The sequence below is a fragment of the Spea bombifrons genome, chromosome 3, assembly GCF_027358695.1.
Source record: "Spea bombifrons isolate aSpeBom1 chromosome 3, aSpeBom1.2.pri, whole genome shotgun sequence".
In the NCBI taxonomy this organism is placed as follows: domain Eukaryota; kingdom Metazoa; phylum Chordata; class Amphibia; order Anura; family Pelobatidae; genus Spea; species Spea bombifrons.
Window position 1 is genome coordinate 24,325,674 of NC_071089.1, and position 17,771 is coordinate 24,343,444.

Here is a 17,771-nt window from a genome sequence, read left to right on the forward strand (position 1 = left end):
AGCCCCAGATGTGTCCTTTGGCCAGATCAGTGATATATGATTGCATATATCTAGGCAAAGTGAGTAAGAACAATATCTGGACTCACCTCACCCCTAGAGATTACTTTACAAGCAAATGTACATATAAATTGGCGGGACTGAATACAATTTAAGAACCAGCATATGACCCTCAAGAGTGCTCATCTTGGGCCAAAACTCTAATCCCAAAGCCGTAACCTTCACACGCACTCCTTTCAGATACAATTACCAGTACCCTGCTGCTATCCGAACACAAAGAACAAGGGACAGGGGCTTGGCTTGTTATATGTTTATTAAGTATTGGAAACTTAGGGGAATGAGTGGCACAAAGGGGGAGCACAATATGTGTATCTCTGGAGTCTCATTTACATTGGTATCTGTTGTTTTGATCTCAATCATTCCTTCAATTCACAGGTATTGCTATCAAATGACCATTCTTGGTAGTTCACACATTCCCTCACTATTTCATTCAATATTTGTATTTATATAAACATCTATGCAAATGTTTACAGGTGTCTGTATTCCCTTGTGCTATACCCTATAGAAAGTTGAGCAACCCCCCCCCCCCGGAAGTGAGGACATTTTGAATATCCACCCACAGACAATATTTCCTTCCTGATATATTGCATGTCATGACATATGTCGTAAACTAACCACAGAAACTACCAGTATGGGTATGGGTGAAAGAGTTTGACCACCTATACCTATAGGGTTCTATAGGCCACTTATAGAATATTTCTGTGTATCACTCCACATTTCCACCTTTTTTTCCAATGAAGTTCCAGAGCAGATATTATTAGAAATGTTATTATTTATGTGGTGTCTGTAGGACAGGGCTCTATAACCCTTTTCCTAGCGCACCATTTATATCAAAACACTAAATGGATCTTAATCATGTTTGATATTTTCTATAGCGACTGATGTATGTCCAAAAGACCTCTATGCTCCATCTCTTTACACAATCTGCTTGAATTGAAAATTCCTCAAAACTTTAAACAGAAATATTAATATTATGTATTAGTGTTAAGTTTGCTAAAATGTTTCCTGCGTCTGCTATTTAAAGGCAAAAAATAAAACAGACCAGATATCACACGCGTTAAACCCCTGCCATGTTTTCGAGACAATGCGACTAAACTGCGCTTTGATGTTTTGGCTGTCCTTGTATGTAAGGAACCATTGCGATGAACAGAGAAATGGCAAACATATCCCCTTGATGGCATTGAAGATGGTAAGTGTATGTAATTATAGATTTCCCAACTGTTGGACTTGAAGTATGTATTTGTTCCTTTAGTTGGTATCTGAGGGATATTTACTCTTTATTCCAGACAGCCTCAGGATGCCCATCTGATCTTCATGGGACAACTTTTAATATCATGTGTTTACTAACCATACAGATCCTTGGTGTTCTCAGGGATCTGGAACCATTTCCTATACTGATGTGCATACAGTAATTACACAGAAACATAGAATTATCCACTGAGAGAAAAAAAAGTTAAATGGATCAGGATCCAAAAGCACGGGGCTTGAGTTGACGTGCAAACCTTTAGTTACAAATACAGTACTTTTTAAATATAACACACAAACGCTAAAACAATTCTGATTTTACAAAGACAAAATAGAACACGAAACACAGAAATGTCTTTTCTTTCGCCCATCACACAGCTGTATGTTGAATTACAGACATTCTTCTTGACAGTTTTAGCACCTCACCTCTTTAGAACTAGCAAAACTGCTTCTAGTACAGTACTTCTGCTTACATTGTGTGTCTTCATCCAACATTCTGTCCCACAATGGCTTCTGTCGCAAAACCATTTAAGCACAGAGAACACTTATTGCAGGCTACACTTTTCCTTACATCTCTGGCTAATAGTTACATGACACCCTAACAGCGAGTGTCCTGTACAAACCTGCCATACTTCTGTGTTACCTGCACAATAGCTGTGACAGGGTATTCATATATTTCAGCTATACTGGTGAAAAGAAAAAAAAAATTTTGGGGTTATTTATTGTAGATGTGAAAAAAAAATATTTTTAAAAAATTTGGGTTAAAATGAATCGTTTTTTCGCACTGTAATATCACCTTTAAAATTGTGGGCAGTAAAAAACATGTTAACTGTATCTGCTCTCTGTCTGCCTCTTGGATTTTTTATTGGGATCAAGTGTTCCAGTTCACATGTGGCTTACCAGTATGTTTTCATTACTATTGGAACCTCTCGGGTCAATTAGGATATTTTAACTATTAAAGTGTTCTATTTCATTTGCGACTGCAGGCTTAGGGCAGCTGGCGTAGGACAACACAATGAAAGCATTTTTTTAACCAGAGACAAGAATACAACTTAAGTAAAGTGGAAAGTGGTTCTAAGTAACAACTCGTGAACAGAAACTAATTCTGAACCAATCAAACTAGTGGTGGAGAACGCAGAGCACATGCACTCATTTCAGCTTTATTCCCTGGGAATGTTGGGAGGGGGAATCTTCACCGCTGATGGCTCGACCCCCCAGATCTCAGTTGCATATTCGCTAATTGTCCTGTCGCTAGAGAACTTTCCAGAGCACGCAATGTTCTTGATCACTTTCTTTGTCCATTCCCTGGGGTTCTAGAACAAAAATAATTAAAATTTTAGGAAGTCTCACAATTAAAAAAAAAGAATAGCAATGATGGTTCCATCTCCAGTAGGGTGGTTTGTTGGAAGTCACCTGGCTGTTTGTAGCTGTCCCCAGTTTCCCTCTGAATATACGGTATACATTTGTCAGGACCCACGGCGGGGTCCTCGCCGGCGGCACTTACCCGCCCCGGGTAAACGGTCCCGCGCCGTGGCTGTCCCGTCTCCCTGTCAGGACCCACGGCGGGGTCCTCGCCGGCGGCACCTACCCGCTCCGGGTAAACGGTCCCGCGGCTCGGCGGTGCCGTCCTCGTCAGCCGGCCGCATGGTGGTTGCTAAGCGCGCGCGCGCGCCCCCACATAACTTTATGTGTTCCCTGCCGCTGCCGGCAGGGAACACGCGCGAGTGACGTCACGTCTATGGGCGTGGCGATCACTGGCGGGAAGTTTAAAAACTGAGCACTGAAACTCATTCAGTGCTCAGTTATTGTGCCTTATACCGTGTTTTCCTGTTATATCCTGAATTACCTACTCGTGTACCAGACCCCGGCTATTCCTGACGTGCCTTCTCGTGTACCAGACCCCGGCTATTCCTGACGTGCCTCCTCGTGTTCCAGACCCCGGCTATTCCTGACGTTCCTATTTATTTTTCGTGTGTGCTCCTGGTTGTCATCTGCATACTGGGTTCCTACCTCTATTACTTCGTTCCGGGCAGCTCACGCCTCACATAATAACTGAGCCTTCATTATGGAACCCGCAGGCTTATCTGAAGCCATCACGGCTCTGACTCAACAGCTGGCGGTGATGAACCAATCTATGCAAGAGATGCAGGTTAGCCAGAATCAACTAAGGCAACAAGTTCACCATCTTCAAATGCAACAGAACGCTCCTTCTGACCAAGCGGCTGCTGCCCCTGAACCTGCTATGGAAGGGGCCTCTGCTCTGGAACCTCAAGTTCCTCTCCCTGAAAGGTTCTCTGGAGAGCGTCAGAAGTACCGTACATTCATCACCGCTTGTCAGGTTCTGTTTTATCTTAAACCACGGACTTATTCCTCAGACTATGTCAAGGTCCATACTGTAATTTCGCTGCTATCTGACGAACCTCAGCTATGGGCACATCATTTGTTACATAGTCACAGCCCTCTCTTGGATTCCTGGTCCTCGTTTCGTCAGGCTCTCGACGCCCTCTATGAGGACCCATACCGTGTTTCTTCAGCTGCCTCTACCCTCCGCACCCTGAAACAAGGCCGTAGACCTGTAGAAGAATACATTACGGAGTTCCGTCGCGTTGCTCTAGAATCTACTTGGAATGACGCTGCACTTCATGACCAGTTTCGCTGGGGACTCTCTGACGCCATCAAGGATGAACTGGCTCGTACCAATATTCCCCCCGTCCTGGAAGATTTTTTCAGATTAGTCACTCAAATTGATCGTCGTCTGAGAGAGAGGAGGCAGGAACGTCTCGTTTCCCCTTCAGTCTGGCCTCGTACGCAAACCGCAGTTCCAGTGCAGCCAGTAGAGTCAACAGAAGAACCGATGCAAATAGGCATTGTTCGTGGACCCTTGTCACCTGCAGAAAAACAACGACGCAGAACACTGGGACTCTGCATGTACTGTGGCCGTGCAGGCCATCAATTTAAGGACTGTCGTACCCGTGCCCGGTATTCTAAGGGTAAGGAGACTGTTGGTCATTTATACACTCATATTGAGAAAGCACCTTGTTCTTCATCTCATCTCTCGCTTTCTGTATCATTACAGTGGAATAAGAACTCTATACCCTTACAAGCTATGGTGGACTCCGGAGCCAGCGGCAATTTTATGGATTCTGACCTCGTCAAATCACTATTCATCACTACCCGTCTCAAGGAACATCCGGTTGCTATTCAGCTGGTAGACGGCAGTCCCCTGAAATCTGGTCCTATCCGCACAGAGACTACTTCCCTCACAATCAAAATAGGAAACAGCCATGTTGAAAGCCTACGATTTGACATAGTCCCTTCTCCTATATCCCCTATCATTCTCGGACTCCCCTGGTTGAGGATCCACAATCCCGTTATCAACTGGGAGACCGGTGTTTTTAAATTTTCTTCCACGCATTGTACTCAGACCTGTCTAAAGACTGTTTTACTTGGTCTCGCTCAAGATGTTTCCATTTCTGAGAATATTCCGATACCTTACAGGAGGTTCAAAGACGTGTTTGAAAAAAAAAGCGCAGATAGACTTCCTCCTTCTCGACCATATGACTGCCCTATCGATTTACTTCCTGGTTCTGCTATTCCTTTCGGTAGGATATACCCCCTGGCTGAACCTGAACTTGTTACACTTAAAGAATACATTGATGAAAACCTCTCTAAAGGGTTTATCCGCCCTTCTACTTCTCCAGCGGGGGCCGGTATATTTTTTGTCAACAAGAAGGATGGGGGTCTTCGTCCTTGTATTGATTATCGTGAATTAAATAAAGTGACTATTAAGAACAGATACCCCCTACCACTCATATCGGAATTATTGGATCATGTACGTTCAGCCACCATATTCACAAAAATTGATTTACGTGGTGCTTATAACTTAGTAAGAATAAGAAAAGGGGATGAATGGAAGACAGCTTTTAGGTGCCGTTACGGTCACTTTGAGTATTTAGTAATGCCTTTCGGGTTATGTAATGCTCCCGCCACCTTTCAACATTTCATCAATGACATTTTTCGTGACTTCCTGGATCGTTTTGTAATTATCTACCTAGATGACATTTTAATTTTTTCTTCCTCTGTGGAGGCTCATCGAGACCATGTGTGCCAAGTTTTATCCAGACTACGTGCCAATGGATTATATGCTAAATTGGAAAAATGTGTCTTTGAAGTTCAAACTGTCGAGTTCCTGGGATACATACTTTCGCCCACCAGTATACAGATGGACCCCCGTAAGATCTCCACTATCCTCCTATGGCCTCCACCCACTGATAGAAAGGGGGTACAAAGATTCGTGGGATTCGCCAATTACTACAGAAAATTTATTCGTGATTTTTCTAGGCACATACGTCCTATCACTGCCCTTACTTCAACTAAAAATAAATTTTTTTGGTCCACAGCTGCACAGAAAGCATTTGAATTTTTAAAGAACAAATTTATTTCGGCACCCATTCTCAAATTACCTGTTCCCCACAAACCTTACATCCTCGAGGTCGATGCTTCTGACACAGCTGTGGGTGCTATTCTTTCCCAAAGGCAAGATTCTGATGGTCACCTACATCCAGTTGCTTATTTTTCACGGACTTTATCCTCCGCAGAAAGGAATTATTGTATCGGAGAACGCGAATTACTAGCGATAAAGTTGGCCTTGGAGGAGTGGCGGCATTTACTTGAGGGGGCCTTGTACCCCATTACAGTATATACTGATCACAAAAATTTAGAATATTTACGTACCGCCAAAAGACTTCAACCAAGATTAGCAAGATGGGCTCTATTTTTTACAAGATTTCAACTCCATATCACTTACCGTCCGGGATCGCGCAATACTAAAGCGGATACCTTGTCTCGGATTTACGAAAACTCCTCTACTCCTAGGGTGGATCACGACACTGTGTTATCATCCCAACACTTCATTGCAGGGACACAGACACTATGGGACTCTATCCGGAACACCACCGGTCGGATGAACCCTCCTAATGTTCCAGGATTACAAATTCGAGAAGGGTTTTATTATTACCAAGATCGTATATTTGTTCCTCCTGAGAATCGTATCCAGGTTATGCAAGCGTGTCATGACTCACCCCTTGCTGGACACGGCGGGGTTAAACAAACACTGGAATTGATCCAACGCTCTTTTTGGTGGCCTAATATGACAGAAGGGGTCAAAAACTTCATATCCTCCTGCTCTACATGTGCACGATCCAAGGAGTCGCATCATAAACCCGCAGGCCTGTTACAACCCTTACCGGTCCCAACTAGACCATGGTCCTGCATCTCTATGGACTTTATTACAGACCTCCCACCATCTAATCGCCTTACCACTCTATTAGTCATAATAGATCGATTTACTAAAATGGCTCATTTTCTTCCTTTTGATCATCTCCCCTCAGCTACTGAGACTGCACATTCCTTTGTTAAAGATATTTTTCGTCTCCATGGGTTACCAGAAGACATTGTTTCTGACCGTGGATCCCAGTTCACTTCACATTTCTGGAAAGCTTTCTGTAAGCAGTTACGCATCCAACGTTCTCTGTCAACAGCCTTCCATCCTCAAAGTAATGGTCAGACGGAACGAACTAATCAGACACTAGAACAATATCTTCGTTGTTATACCACATACCTACAAGACGACTGGAGTCATTACCTACCTTTGGCAGAGTTCGCCTATAATAATCATTTTCACCGTTCTATTAAGATGTCACCTTTCTATGCCACCTACGGATTTCACCCATCGATGTTGCCTGGATCTCCACTTCCGAGCTCTGTCCCGTCAGTCACCGACCATGTCAAGAATCTTACCAAAACCTACCTTCTCTTACGTAATACCTTACGTAGGGCCCAACTTCATTATAAATCATTTGCCGACCGTCATCGGCGTGTTGCCCCTTCCTATAGGCCTGGGGATAAAGTGTGGCTCTCTACTCGCCATCTCAAGCTCACGTGCCCTACGAAAAAATTAGGGCCTAAATTTGTCGGGCCTTTTTCTGTCGTCCGTGTCGTTTCCTCATCTGCTCTGGAATTGAGATTACCTGCTTCCATGACCATTCATCCAGTATTTCATGTCTCTTTGGTCAAACCGTGGACAGCTAACCCCTACCCTGGTCGTTGTTCTACTCCTCCTCCTCCTATCCTGGTCAACAATGACACAGAGTACGAGGTCCAGGACATTTTGGATTCCCGTCTTTTTCGGAGACGATTGCAATATCTCATCCGTTGGAAAGGTTATGGCCCTGAGGAGGACACTTGGGAGTTGGCCTGCGAGGTCCATGCTCCTCGTCTTGTGTCCTCTTTTCATCGTCACCATCCTAATCGGCCAGGTCCTCCGGGAGTCCAGAGGCCTCTCCTTGGGGGGGGGAACTGTCAGGACCCACGGCGGGGTCCTCGCCGGCGGCACTTACCCGCCCCGGGTAAACGGTCCCGCGCCGTGGCTGTCCCGTCTCCCTGTCAGGACCCACGGCGGGGTCCTCGCCGGCGGCACCTACCCGCTCCGGGTAAACGGTCCCGCGGCTCGGCGGTGCCGTCCTCGTCAGCCGGCCGCATGGTGGTTGCTAAGCGCGCGCGCGCGCGCCCCCACATAACTTTATGTGTTCCCTGCCGCTGCCGGCAGGGAACACGCGCGAGTGACGTCACGTCTATGGGCGTGGCGATCACTGGCGGGAAGTTTAAAAACTGAGCACTGAAACTCATTCAGTGCTCAGTTATTGTGCCTTATACCGTGTTTTCCTGTTATATCCTGAATTACCTACTCGTGTACCAGACCCCGGCTATTCCTGACGTGCCTTCTCGTGTACCAGACCCCGGCTATTCCTGACGTGCCTCCTCGTGTTCCAGACCCCGGCTATTCCTGACGTTCCTATTTATTTTTCGTGTGTGCTCCTGGTTGTCATCTGCATACTGGGTTCCTACCTCTATTACTTCGTTCCGGGCAGCTCATGCCTCACAACATTTGATCAAAAAGTGTAGCATGTTTGTCAAAAGGCCAAAGAGTGACCTAAACCGTGTGAGGTTATTAATGACGATCTAGAGTGTCACTGGACTCGAATTTTAATTACACTGATATTGTGCTTAACACGCACCACAAAAACTCATAGACACGACACACAAAAATAAAAATGTATTCGCTATTACACTTACCATGTACAACTGATCCACTTTCTCCTGACATTTTATATAAGCCTCAAAATCAGCAAATACTTTAAACCTGTTAAAAGGATAAGCAAAATGTTAGCAAATGGCACAAAGAAGTCAGGTGCAGTTACATTGTCTCCTGCACACCGCATTGTAGTTTGATGCATATGAATCCAATATACGATTCTAAATTAGAACAATGACACACCTTGTCGAATCGCTCATCACATGATGTAAAGCAGGTTAAGTGAGTTTTTGCAGCTGCTTTGGCAATACTACAGCCTGATCGTCTCACTGTATACACACCATGTAACACAGTACAACGTAAAGGAGAATGAACCGTATTTCTTTCATTCATCGTTTACAGTTCATTCTCCTTTACGTTGTATGAATGAATGAAATATAGTTAATTCTCCTTTACGTTGTATGAATGAATGAAATACAGTTAATTCTCCTTTACGTTGTACTGTGTATGCACACCATATAACACAGTACAACATAAAGGAGAATGAACTGTATTTCACTCCTGAATCAACCCTGCTCATCCTATATATATCCTAGCGGACAATTTCTCTGCTTTTACCTGTCATGGTTCATCAGCATATTGACAACATCTTTGAAAAGATCAGGTTCCCTTGGAGAGAATCGGCCATCCCTTATCTGATCCATCGCCTGCCGTAGCTCAGGGATTCGATCGTAGTACTCCTTCGCATTGTACCTTATGGTAGATTAGAAAAATAATAAGATTATTGCAATTAAATCGTACAGTTCTGAATTAAAAATATGTCTGGTTTAATGAATTGATGCCAAATCTAATACAAACCCTTTCTTGTCCAGTGCTTCGACGTCTTCAACTCTCATGCCAAATATGAACAGGTTTTCCTCTCCGGCTTCCTCAGCCATTTCCACATTAGCCCCATCCATGGTCCCTATGGTGAGTGCTCCATTCAGCATAAACTTCATGTTGCCAGTGCCAGAAGCCTCTGTGCCCGCGGTGGATATTTGCTGAGACAAATCAGCTGCTGGAATAACTAGGAACACAACAGAGGGATATCCATTAGACATGGAACAACTGAATCCACAGAAAAGCATGAGAGCAAAGTCAAGTAGGCCAGGAAATGCTGTCCAGATAAAATGTATTCAAAACAGACACACAGGAGAAGCAGAGTCCCTGAACAGGGATCCCCGTGTCACCCACTCAATACATATAGGCATAAACAAGAGTCTCTTTCACACGTGGGAGTACATTTCTAGATTGATAGATCTAACATTCAACGCATGTATATGTTAAAACAGTCATTTAATTATTCTGTGTATAATTATTTCAGAATTCAATGTTTAATAATATTCATAAATATTTCTGTATTTAAATATTTCTATTCTTTTCAGCTTGATAAAGCAAACTACAAGATCTTAAAGGCACATTTGAGCCCCTAGATTTTTTAAAAAAATATTTGAATGCCTATTGAGTCAATTTTGGGGGTGAGAGCTCTTTTAAGAAAGGCTCTTGGTTTCTTTGTTTTGGAGAAAACATATTTCCTATACAATAGATTCTCTCTTTTCCAAACTTTTCCATATAGTACCTTTTTCAGCTAGTGATACCCGGTAATTCTCCAAGTAGATGACTTTCAATCGGTCACCAACAACAGGATCATTATTTATGATGTTTCCAACAGAGGTGATCAGCTTGATTATCATTTTAGCCATGTGATAACCAGGGGCTGCCTGTAAGGGCAACAGAGATGAGATTAATTGAATACGGACACAACTTTTGGAAGACCAGGGGCAGCCTCTCTCCTTATAAATTCTCAATCACTGTAACATTTATATTGGAATTAGCCTTCCGTGGCAGTTCTGGAGATTATTATAAGCGTACAACTCTTTGTATGTGAGAAGCAATGGTAACCAAAATGTTTGGCACCAAGGCATGAAGGTTGGATGCCAGTTTAGTTTATCATTTTACCTTTCCTCCAATCATAACCGTTCTTGGCACAAAGAGTTTGGATGGGTCCTTCTTGATTCCTGCAAGGTGAATATGTAGTTAAGACACATACAAGATATTTTACAATTATTTTGCTTTATCTTTAAGATTTTGTGTCTTGGCGTTAACCAAGTACTTACTTCTAGTCCAAGTCTAGGTCTAAACTCCTTATTCTTTCCCATGAACCCTATTCTGAAATCAACTGTATTTTAATATGTACAATGTGGTTATTTTAACAAATCTCCATTAAAAGCATTTACAGTCCCAGTAGGATTTCTGTGTTATTCTGGATACTCATTATCTGTCCATTCTTGACAACACTTACGGTTGTAGAGAGTAAAGATATGTAAACAGTTTAGCAGCTGCCTTTTGAATTCGTGGATTCAGCTGCCAGAAGAACCAATTTAAGAACGGATTGTCCACCACTGCGAATACCTCGCTCTCTATTGTTGCAGAGTTGATTTTTTTTTTCCTTCTTCAAAAACAGACTAATTATAAGAGAAGAACATGAGGTTACAATTCAGAGACTGGAAGCTGGGAAGATGTCCCAGTAAGAGTTGATGCATGTAACTGGGATGTTAAGGCTCCCTAGGAATCCATTACTAGCAGCCAAATGATGGCTTTGCGACCAATATTATTGTCCCCTAAAACGCAGCTAACCTTTCATGCATGCGTGAAGTTCAAGTACACGGTAATTTATTATTATTGAACCGTTGCTTAAGTTTTAAGTATTCAAACAGCAGATCATACATAACCCTTTAAGACTAACATGCATCAGACTGTACAGGGGGAAAGAAAAGTGGTTCCTGGGTACTTCAACCCAACGCTTTATGGGTGTCCTCAATATTATATTATGTCTTTATTAAGCTCTTATTTGTAGGATTTGCACATTGTTAGAAAATCTGGAAACCGGGCAATGTCTTTCGGGGGAGGGGATCTGAGAATGTGTTGTTTTCTTGGTTACCATGTGATATAAGGTGTCTCAGTCATTTACTTTGTGCTGTTGGGTGAACGTGGTCATATTTTTGCTGAGGTTTGCTATATGATGGATCACTGCTTGTGATCAGATCATAACAACAGTGTCTTCTGGTAGATACCTGAAGTCATCACGAGCATACACACACGCACACACGCACACACGCACACACATACACACACGCACTCAGAACAGCATGTACGGCTCCATGCGTGCCTCACATCTTTTTCATTCTTAATAGAGACATTCTTCTTCTTTATTATATGAATGGTTCATTTTACAGTAAATTTAATTTTATTAATATTATGTTTGTGTGCCCGACGCCCCATTTGTTACTAGTATTATCTTCTAAATATGGACCTGCATGCCTACAGAGTGTATATTTCATGTGTTACACAGAATGAACTGTCTCAGGCTCAAAAATAATAATGAAAACCCTTATTAGAACATAAAACACCTCGTTCGAAGGCAAATATGAGAGTCACTCACATTATTTAAATGATGGTCTGCAGATTTAATAAGCAATAAGAATATGTGAGATCAGCAATCTTCACTTCCAGGATTATGCCACCTTATTGTTATCCCTTCTGTTCATTCTCTTAAGTTAAGAACAGACGTGGAAATAATGATAATGCAGGTTTTGACACCAACTTCACTGCGTTTTAGTGCCGTGGCGTGTATCTATATCCGATGCGGTCAAAACAGTTACATTTATTAGAAATCGAAAGGCACGAGCAGAAGGTAATTTTATAAATATATTATATTATATAATATATTATGTTTTACACCAGACACATTGGTGGCATCTAAGGTGAGCTGATATATTGCCAGTCTAAAAAGTTGCTGTCATTTTGTTCCTTTTGATTTTGAACCACAAAAGAATCAAAAATACTGTATGTATGTATGTTTGTACACATACATGAATATAATTTACATATGATGATCGCAAAGGCTTGTTAGTCACTTGAACATTAAATGTCCCTAAGTTAAAAGTTGTTTTGGAATAAAAACTTTCGGGACATGCTTAGGGAAATACCAAATAACAGACCCGGAACTCTTTCTCAAACAACCCATTATTGGAACGATTAAAACAGTCACATGGAAAATATCTTCTTTGAGAATCAAACACAGTGGCGGATGCAAAAAATCTAGTATAATTTCAACCTTTTTCTATAAATATCCTGTAGCTGGAGGCTGCAATTACCAGTTGTGACTTTTTATCTAATGAAGCCCTTTCATGTATTGACGTTTGAGGTAGATGGTCCCTCTGTGTGATTATGACTGAGCCATTCTGTTTAACACAAGAAAGTGTGTTTGTCTAGTTGATTGGGCCAGGGAAACCGGGCTAAAACACACGACAAGTGTGCAGCTACTAGTAATAGTCGGTCATTCTCCTTTGGCAATGTCTCGTTTTATATGAAATGTATTCTCCTAAATACTTGATATTTGTTTGGCTCTTGGCTCCACTCCTTTCAGGTTTACGGCATGGAACCAGTTCAGCCGGTTAGAGTGCCAGTGGCACAGGTGGGTGCTAGCAGGGCTCCATCCTGGATACCTGTGCATGCGCTGCAAGCACATTAGAACTGGCAGTGCTGCCAACAAGTAGACAAGAAGCAGCTTTTGAGAAGCAGCATTTCTGAGCCAAATTCCCTTTTTTTAATCTACTGTAGAAAACAAAGCTGCATGGCTGTTGGAGTAGTAGGGAAAGCCATGTGGTTCTAACCACCATTTAAAACACTCTTCATATTGTTGCTTTCTGCATTAAAGTAACTTTCCCATTTAATACACACCATTACACTCCTGGGAATGCTGCGGTTGGTCTTTTTGTGGCTTTTTCATTTACTCGTTCATTTGGTGATATAGTTTTCATGTTAGAGCATGTACAGCGAGATTTGGCAAATGCTTAAGATGGTTTCATGTGAGTGCAGGTAAGGACATACACATCAACGCTTTTCAGGTTCTAATTTATTCACATACTTTATGGATTTTAGTCAATGTCATCCAAGATCATTGTATTTCGGTCATTAATATCGCAGTAAACTGGTAAATGTGACATTTGACATATGGCTCAAGTTCACTATTTTGATGTCACCTTTTTGCATCCATTACTAACCCTTTATATCAGTTTGGCACCCTGTTAATAATGTATATTTACTAATGGTCTTAAGGTCACCATATTATTACTGATTATTAATTTATATCGCATCAGTACACCATGGATGATCCTGCTTAGACCATTCCTTTGTGTTAGTAGGGTGATCACTGTTTGCATGATTGTTGTGTGATATGCTACTTGTTTTTCCTGTTTGCCCGTTGTACAGTGCCGTGGAATATGATGGCGCTATATGAATCAAGAAGTGATAACCCCAAATTCATAAAAATGATGTAACTTCCAGTGTAGATGATATGTCCAAGGGAACGTCTATTCCAACAGAATTGGTCACATTCCAGGTTATTTTGATTATATCTATATAATATATATCAGAGAAATAGGTTTTTGTACAATTATCAATAAACATGCCGTCTTCCCTGAGGGATTAGGGCAAATAAAGGATTGCTGCCTGTCTGTGCCTTGGGTGTTTGGAGGTGTTACGCCATCTATAGTTTAAAATTATAAAAAATAACTTGAATATTTATCAAGTTTTGGATTCTGAAATGATTGTGGCTGGGATCACTCTGGCCCCAGGTAAACTTAGCTGGAAAACGGGTGCCATTTTTTATTTACCCGCTGAGATACAAAGTTATTGAAGGACGTCAAGGAGATATCCAAAGCAAAGCTATTCTCAGTTTATACGCTCCTAGTAACGTTTAATCACATCCACAACATCTAAAGTGTTCGTTCCAGGATTATCGCTTGGCCTTTTTCAGGCTTTTTTGGGTGTGGAGAGGTTAGGGTCGAGTATTAAAACCTTCCAGACATTAGGGTGTTGCAGCTTTTGTTTGACTACCCATTGAGTGACTGGTTCATGCTGAACTCCGGTTCCTTTGTAGAAAAAAACCCCTAATTCACACTTGAATTCGAGTAAACTAAATCTACAAAGAAGCTATTTCAGCATAGCCGGGAGATTTATTTTATCATTGTTTAATGTATATTGCACTAACTTACCAGATATTACATTAGATGAATGCTATTGAATCTATAGATTATGCTTCCATGTTAGACCGTGTTTTCTAATAAGCATGTCATGAGCTGTGGGCTTAAAAATGGCTGATTTTATGGGGGGGGGGGTGTTGTACAAATCTTAGGGTTGTAATTACATTCCAGGCCTTGCTGCTGAATCAATAGAAACTTTGCAAATGTAGTTTTGGAAAACCCATATTTTAGGTGTTTTATGATTATAAGGCTTATGGAACACTTCCTGTTAGATCGGTGGCATAGATGTGCGATTTAGAAATGTACAGCGCAAGATCAAATGTTCTTCTACCAATATGTAATTTAAATAAATACCATAACCCTGTGAAAGTATCTGTCGTCGTTGTTTGTGTTGTTCTTGCAAGTACTAGATTGGTAACAAAATGTAAACCTGTCTCCAGAATGTTCAGAAAGGTGGTCCTCAAAAACATGTATATTAAGGAATAACGGGTGCAAGGAGGTTGAATGGAGGCATGCAAGGCTGTGGGGAAACCTCATCGGAATTACACTAAATGTTACAGAAATGGCACAGGAGCTTGTAGAGGCATCGGCCACCAAGGGTCTAAGAGATGGAAACCACCAAAGCACTATGTTAGATGACTCTTATAGTGGACCTCCTCCCCCACTACAAGACCAAGAGCCAAGGGACTTGGCCATTTTGACTTGAAACTGATTTTGAACAACCACTTCCCCAGGACTTCAGGTCCACGTTTCTAGCAGTAGCAGCACAATAGAGAGGTAGCTGAGATTCTAGTACCTGGACACTGCTATGTGTAACACTGGAGCATATGGGAACAGGAACCGGAAAAGGACTGAAGCAATGAGCCTGAGAATGTTGGTGGCTTAAAAGGTACAGGTAGTAACTGGGTATACAGGTGTGCTCATGTTCTACCTTTTCAGCTTAGAAAATGGTAACTGCTTTAGTTGAAAGTGATTTTGAGCCATGATGCAGTATCTGATAAATTAATATATATATATATAAATATATATATATATATATATATATATATATATATATATACATGTTATGCATATTTTTAGTGAATCACCTTTATATGCTAGATCTGGTGATTTGAACAACCTCTCTATCACAAAATACTCTTGAAAACATTTTGATATAGTAACTAGTAACAATAATTCAAAAACAAACTGGCACAGGGAGATAAGCTCACCCAGAACATAAGCTTGCTGGGCGCATGGTGCAGACCCTTGGATTTGTGTCTTGTCATATAGTGTACACAAGGTGGCGCTCTATCACTCTTATGAATGGTAGTGGGACAGAGACGGTTTTATTGCTACAGAGAATGAAAGTGTAAAATAGATGTCCCAACAACAATAAAATTTAAGGGAAGGCTCCAGCGCTCCAACCATGCAGCTCCAGGTCTGCTTACCGATTCATTCATGAAGATTAAGTACAAGTTTTTTTAGGGGGTTTTTTTTTGGAAAAAATAGAAATCTGAAAAAAAAAACTATTCACTTATAAATAAATTACGTTTAAATAAATACCATTTACTGAACGGATATGGTGGTAATGCATAACCCCATTTATACAATTTATACAATTATACATTTAACTATTTATTAATGACTAATTCTAAGGAATCTAAATATCCAATACAATCCACAAGATTTCACTAGAATTGATGTTATTATTCCCTCTAACCAGGGGAGCCAAGCTTTGGTTGCCGCAGTCCAAAGAAGAGAAGCCTCTCAGATTCTTCAGGTCTAGTAGTGGCCCTGGTTGTTGTTGGTGGGGTAACGGTCTTACGCAAGATGTCATCAGCGAGGCAGAGGATGGATCTCTGAAGTCCAGGTGGTGCGAGGTTATTATACAAAAGGCAATTTATGGCCCCTTCTGATGGTGGTTGGGAGATGAATGGTTCCTGCAACGGCTCTGCTTCCTTTCCTACGCTCACAATAACTTCCTCTGCATTTTTTACATCATTCCTGTTGACAGCCAGCTCTTTTTGGATAGTAATAAGAGTATTCCAGGTGGTATTCTGCTCTTCTCGTAACTTTTCATACTCGATTACAACGCTCTGAGCCCTTTCATTAGAGATGTTTAATTCTGATTTTAGATGTTCAATCATCTCCTCAGAGGCCTTGTGTTCCTCCTTCAATTCGTTGTAATCTTTGGTTATAGCTAGGCTGTACGAAGCTAGGTCTAAAAATGCTTCCGGTCCTGTCCCCATTTGCGTCACCACCATCTGTACCTCCACTGTCTGCGATTCCAGCAGCGTCTCTATGTTCTTTCCAGATTGAATCTCCCTTCTATATCTCTCAAGCTCCTCCATGTTTGCTTTCAATTCCATCTGCTGTTCTTCAATGCGCTGCTGTTGTTCCTGCAGTTGGGAAGTCAGTTGGTCGACTTCCCTCTTTAAAGATTCTGGGTCAAGAGCAGGACCATCCTGCTCTCCCACATCAAAATACAACTTTTCGAGAAAACATTTGCTGCTTTTCAGCTCCTTTCTGCACCGTGGGCACGATACTTTGGGGCTAGTGCAAAACCACTGCATGATGCACTTCTGATGGAAAGTGTGCCCGCAACAAATCGCTGCCACGTCACAACTGTTATCTAAAAAGTCCATGCAAATACTGCATGTTGCCCAAAGGGGCATGGCTGCAGCTTTTTGTAATCTCTCTCTAGTCACGTTATTCGCCTCTATTCACCTCTACACTGCAAAGAAAAATGTGCACACGGAACTCTTGGATCCCTGCTATGACTCTCCTCATGTTTCTGATGTCATAGAGCAGCCATGACTGAGAAAGTTTAACCTCTAAACTGCTAATCAGTGAGTGTTTATGTGATTGAGATGGCATTTAAGGATTCTGTTTAAAAACATGATGGATATTATATTGCTTTAAAGTGTGTCTGTTGTTGCAAAAATGACAAAGTTACATTGTTTTGTAGAGCAAGTCATTAACCCCTTAATGACTTGGAAATTTTTACAATTTTGCTGTGTCTTTTGACCATTTTCCTCCTTTTTATTTAGTGTACACACAGTATATATATCTATCAAATGTTCATGGAAAACAAGTACATTTCTAGTTGTGTTAAGGAACACGTTCACCAGGTTTGGGCCCTGATACAACCTCGAATGCACAACACATGACATATTACACTGTGTCATGATTTAGCATAAATTGTTGCTTGATGTCTTTAGATGCCCCTGGTGGCTGGATCTGGAATTGCAAGTAATGAAGCTTCAGGCAATGACCCCAGAAAGAAGGAAATTGTAGTCACAGGAGCT

General features: G+C 41.6%; 1 protein-coding gene across 1 annotated transcript; it reads right to left on the reverse strand.

The window, feature by feature from the left end:
• Positions 1-2,186: 2,186 nt before the first annotated feature.
• LOC128483634 (glycogen phosphorylase, brain form-like) lies at positions 2,187-10,469 on the reverse strand. The gene is made up of 6 exons (XM_053459887.1): positions 10,394-10,469; positions 10,014-10,155; positions 9,254-9,461; positions 9,014-9,148; positions 8,437-8,503; positions 2,187-2,615 (listed from the first exon to the last, which is right to left on the reverse strand). Exons 1-6 carry the CDS (start codon positions 10,406-10,408, stop codon positions 2,463-2,465), a joined length of 720 nt encoding a protein of 239 aa, XP_053315862.1. The 5' UTR covers positions 10,409-10,469; the 3' UTR covers positions 2,187-2,462.
• Positions 10,470-17,771: the final 7,302 nt, after the last annotated feature.

What these genes read in the sequence shown, in the direction of transcription:
- LOC128483634 (XM_053459887.1), bottom strand. An exon ending in ATGCTGATGAACCATGACAG is followed by an intron (nt 8,504 to 9,013) that starts GTAAAAGCAGAG and finishes TCCTTTTAACAG; the next exon opens with GTTTAAAGTATTTGCTGATT. An exon ending in AAGTGGATCAGTTGTACATG is followed by an intron (nt 2,616 to 8,436) that starts GTAAGTGTAATA and finishes TTTTTGTTCTAG; the next exon opens with AACCCCAGGGAATGGACAAA.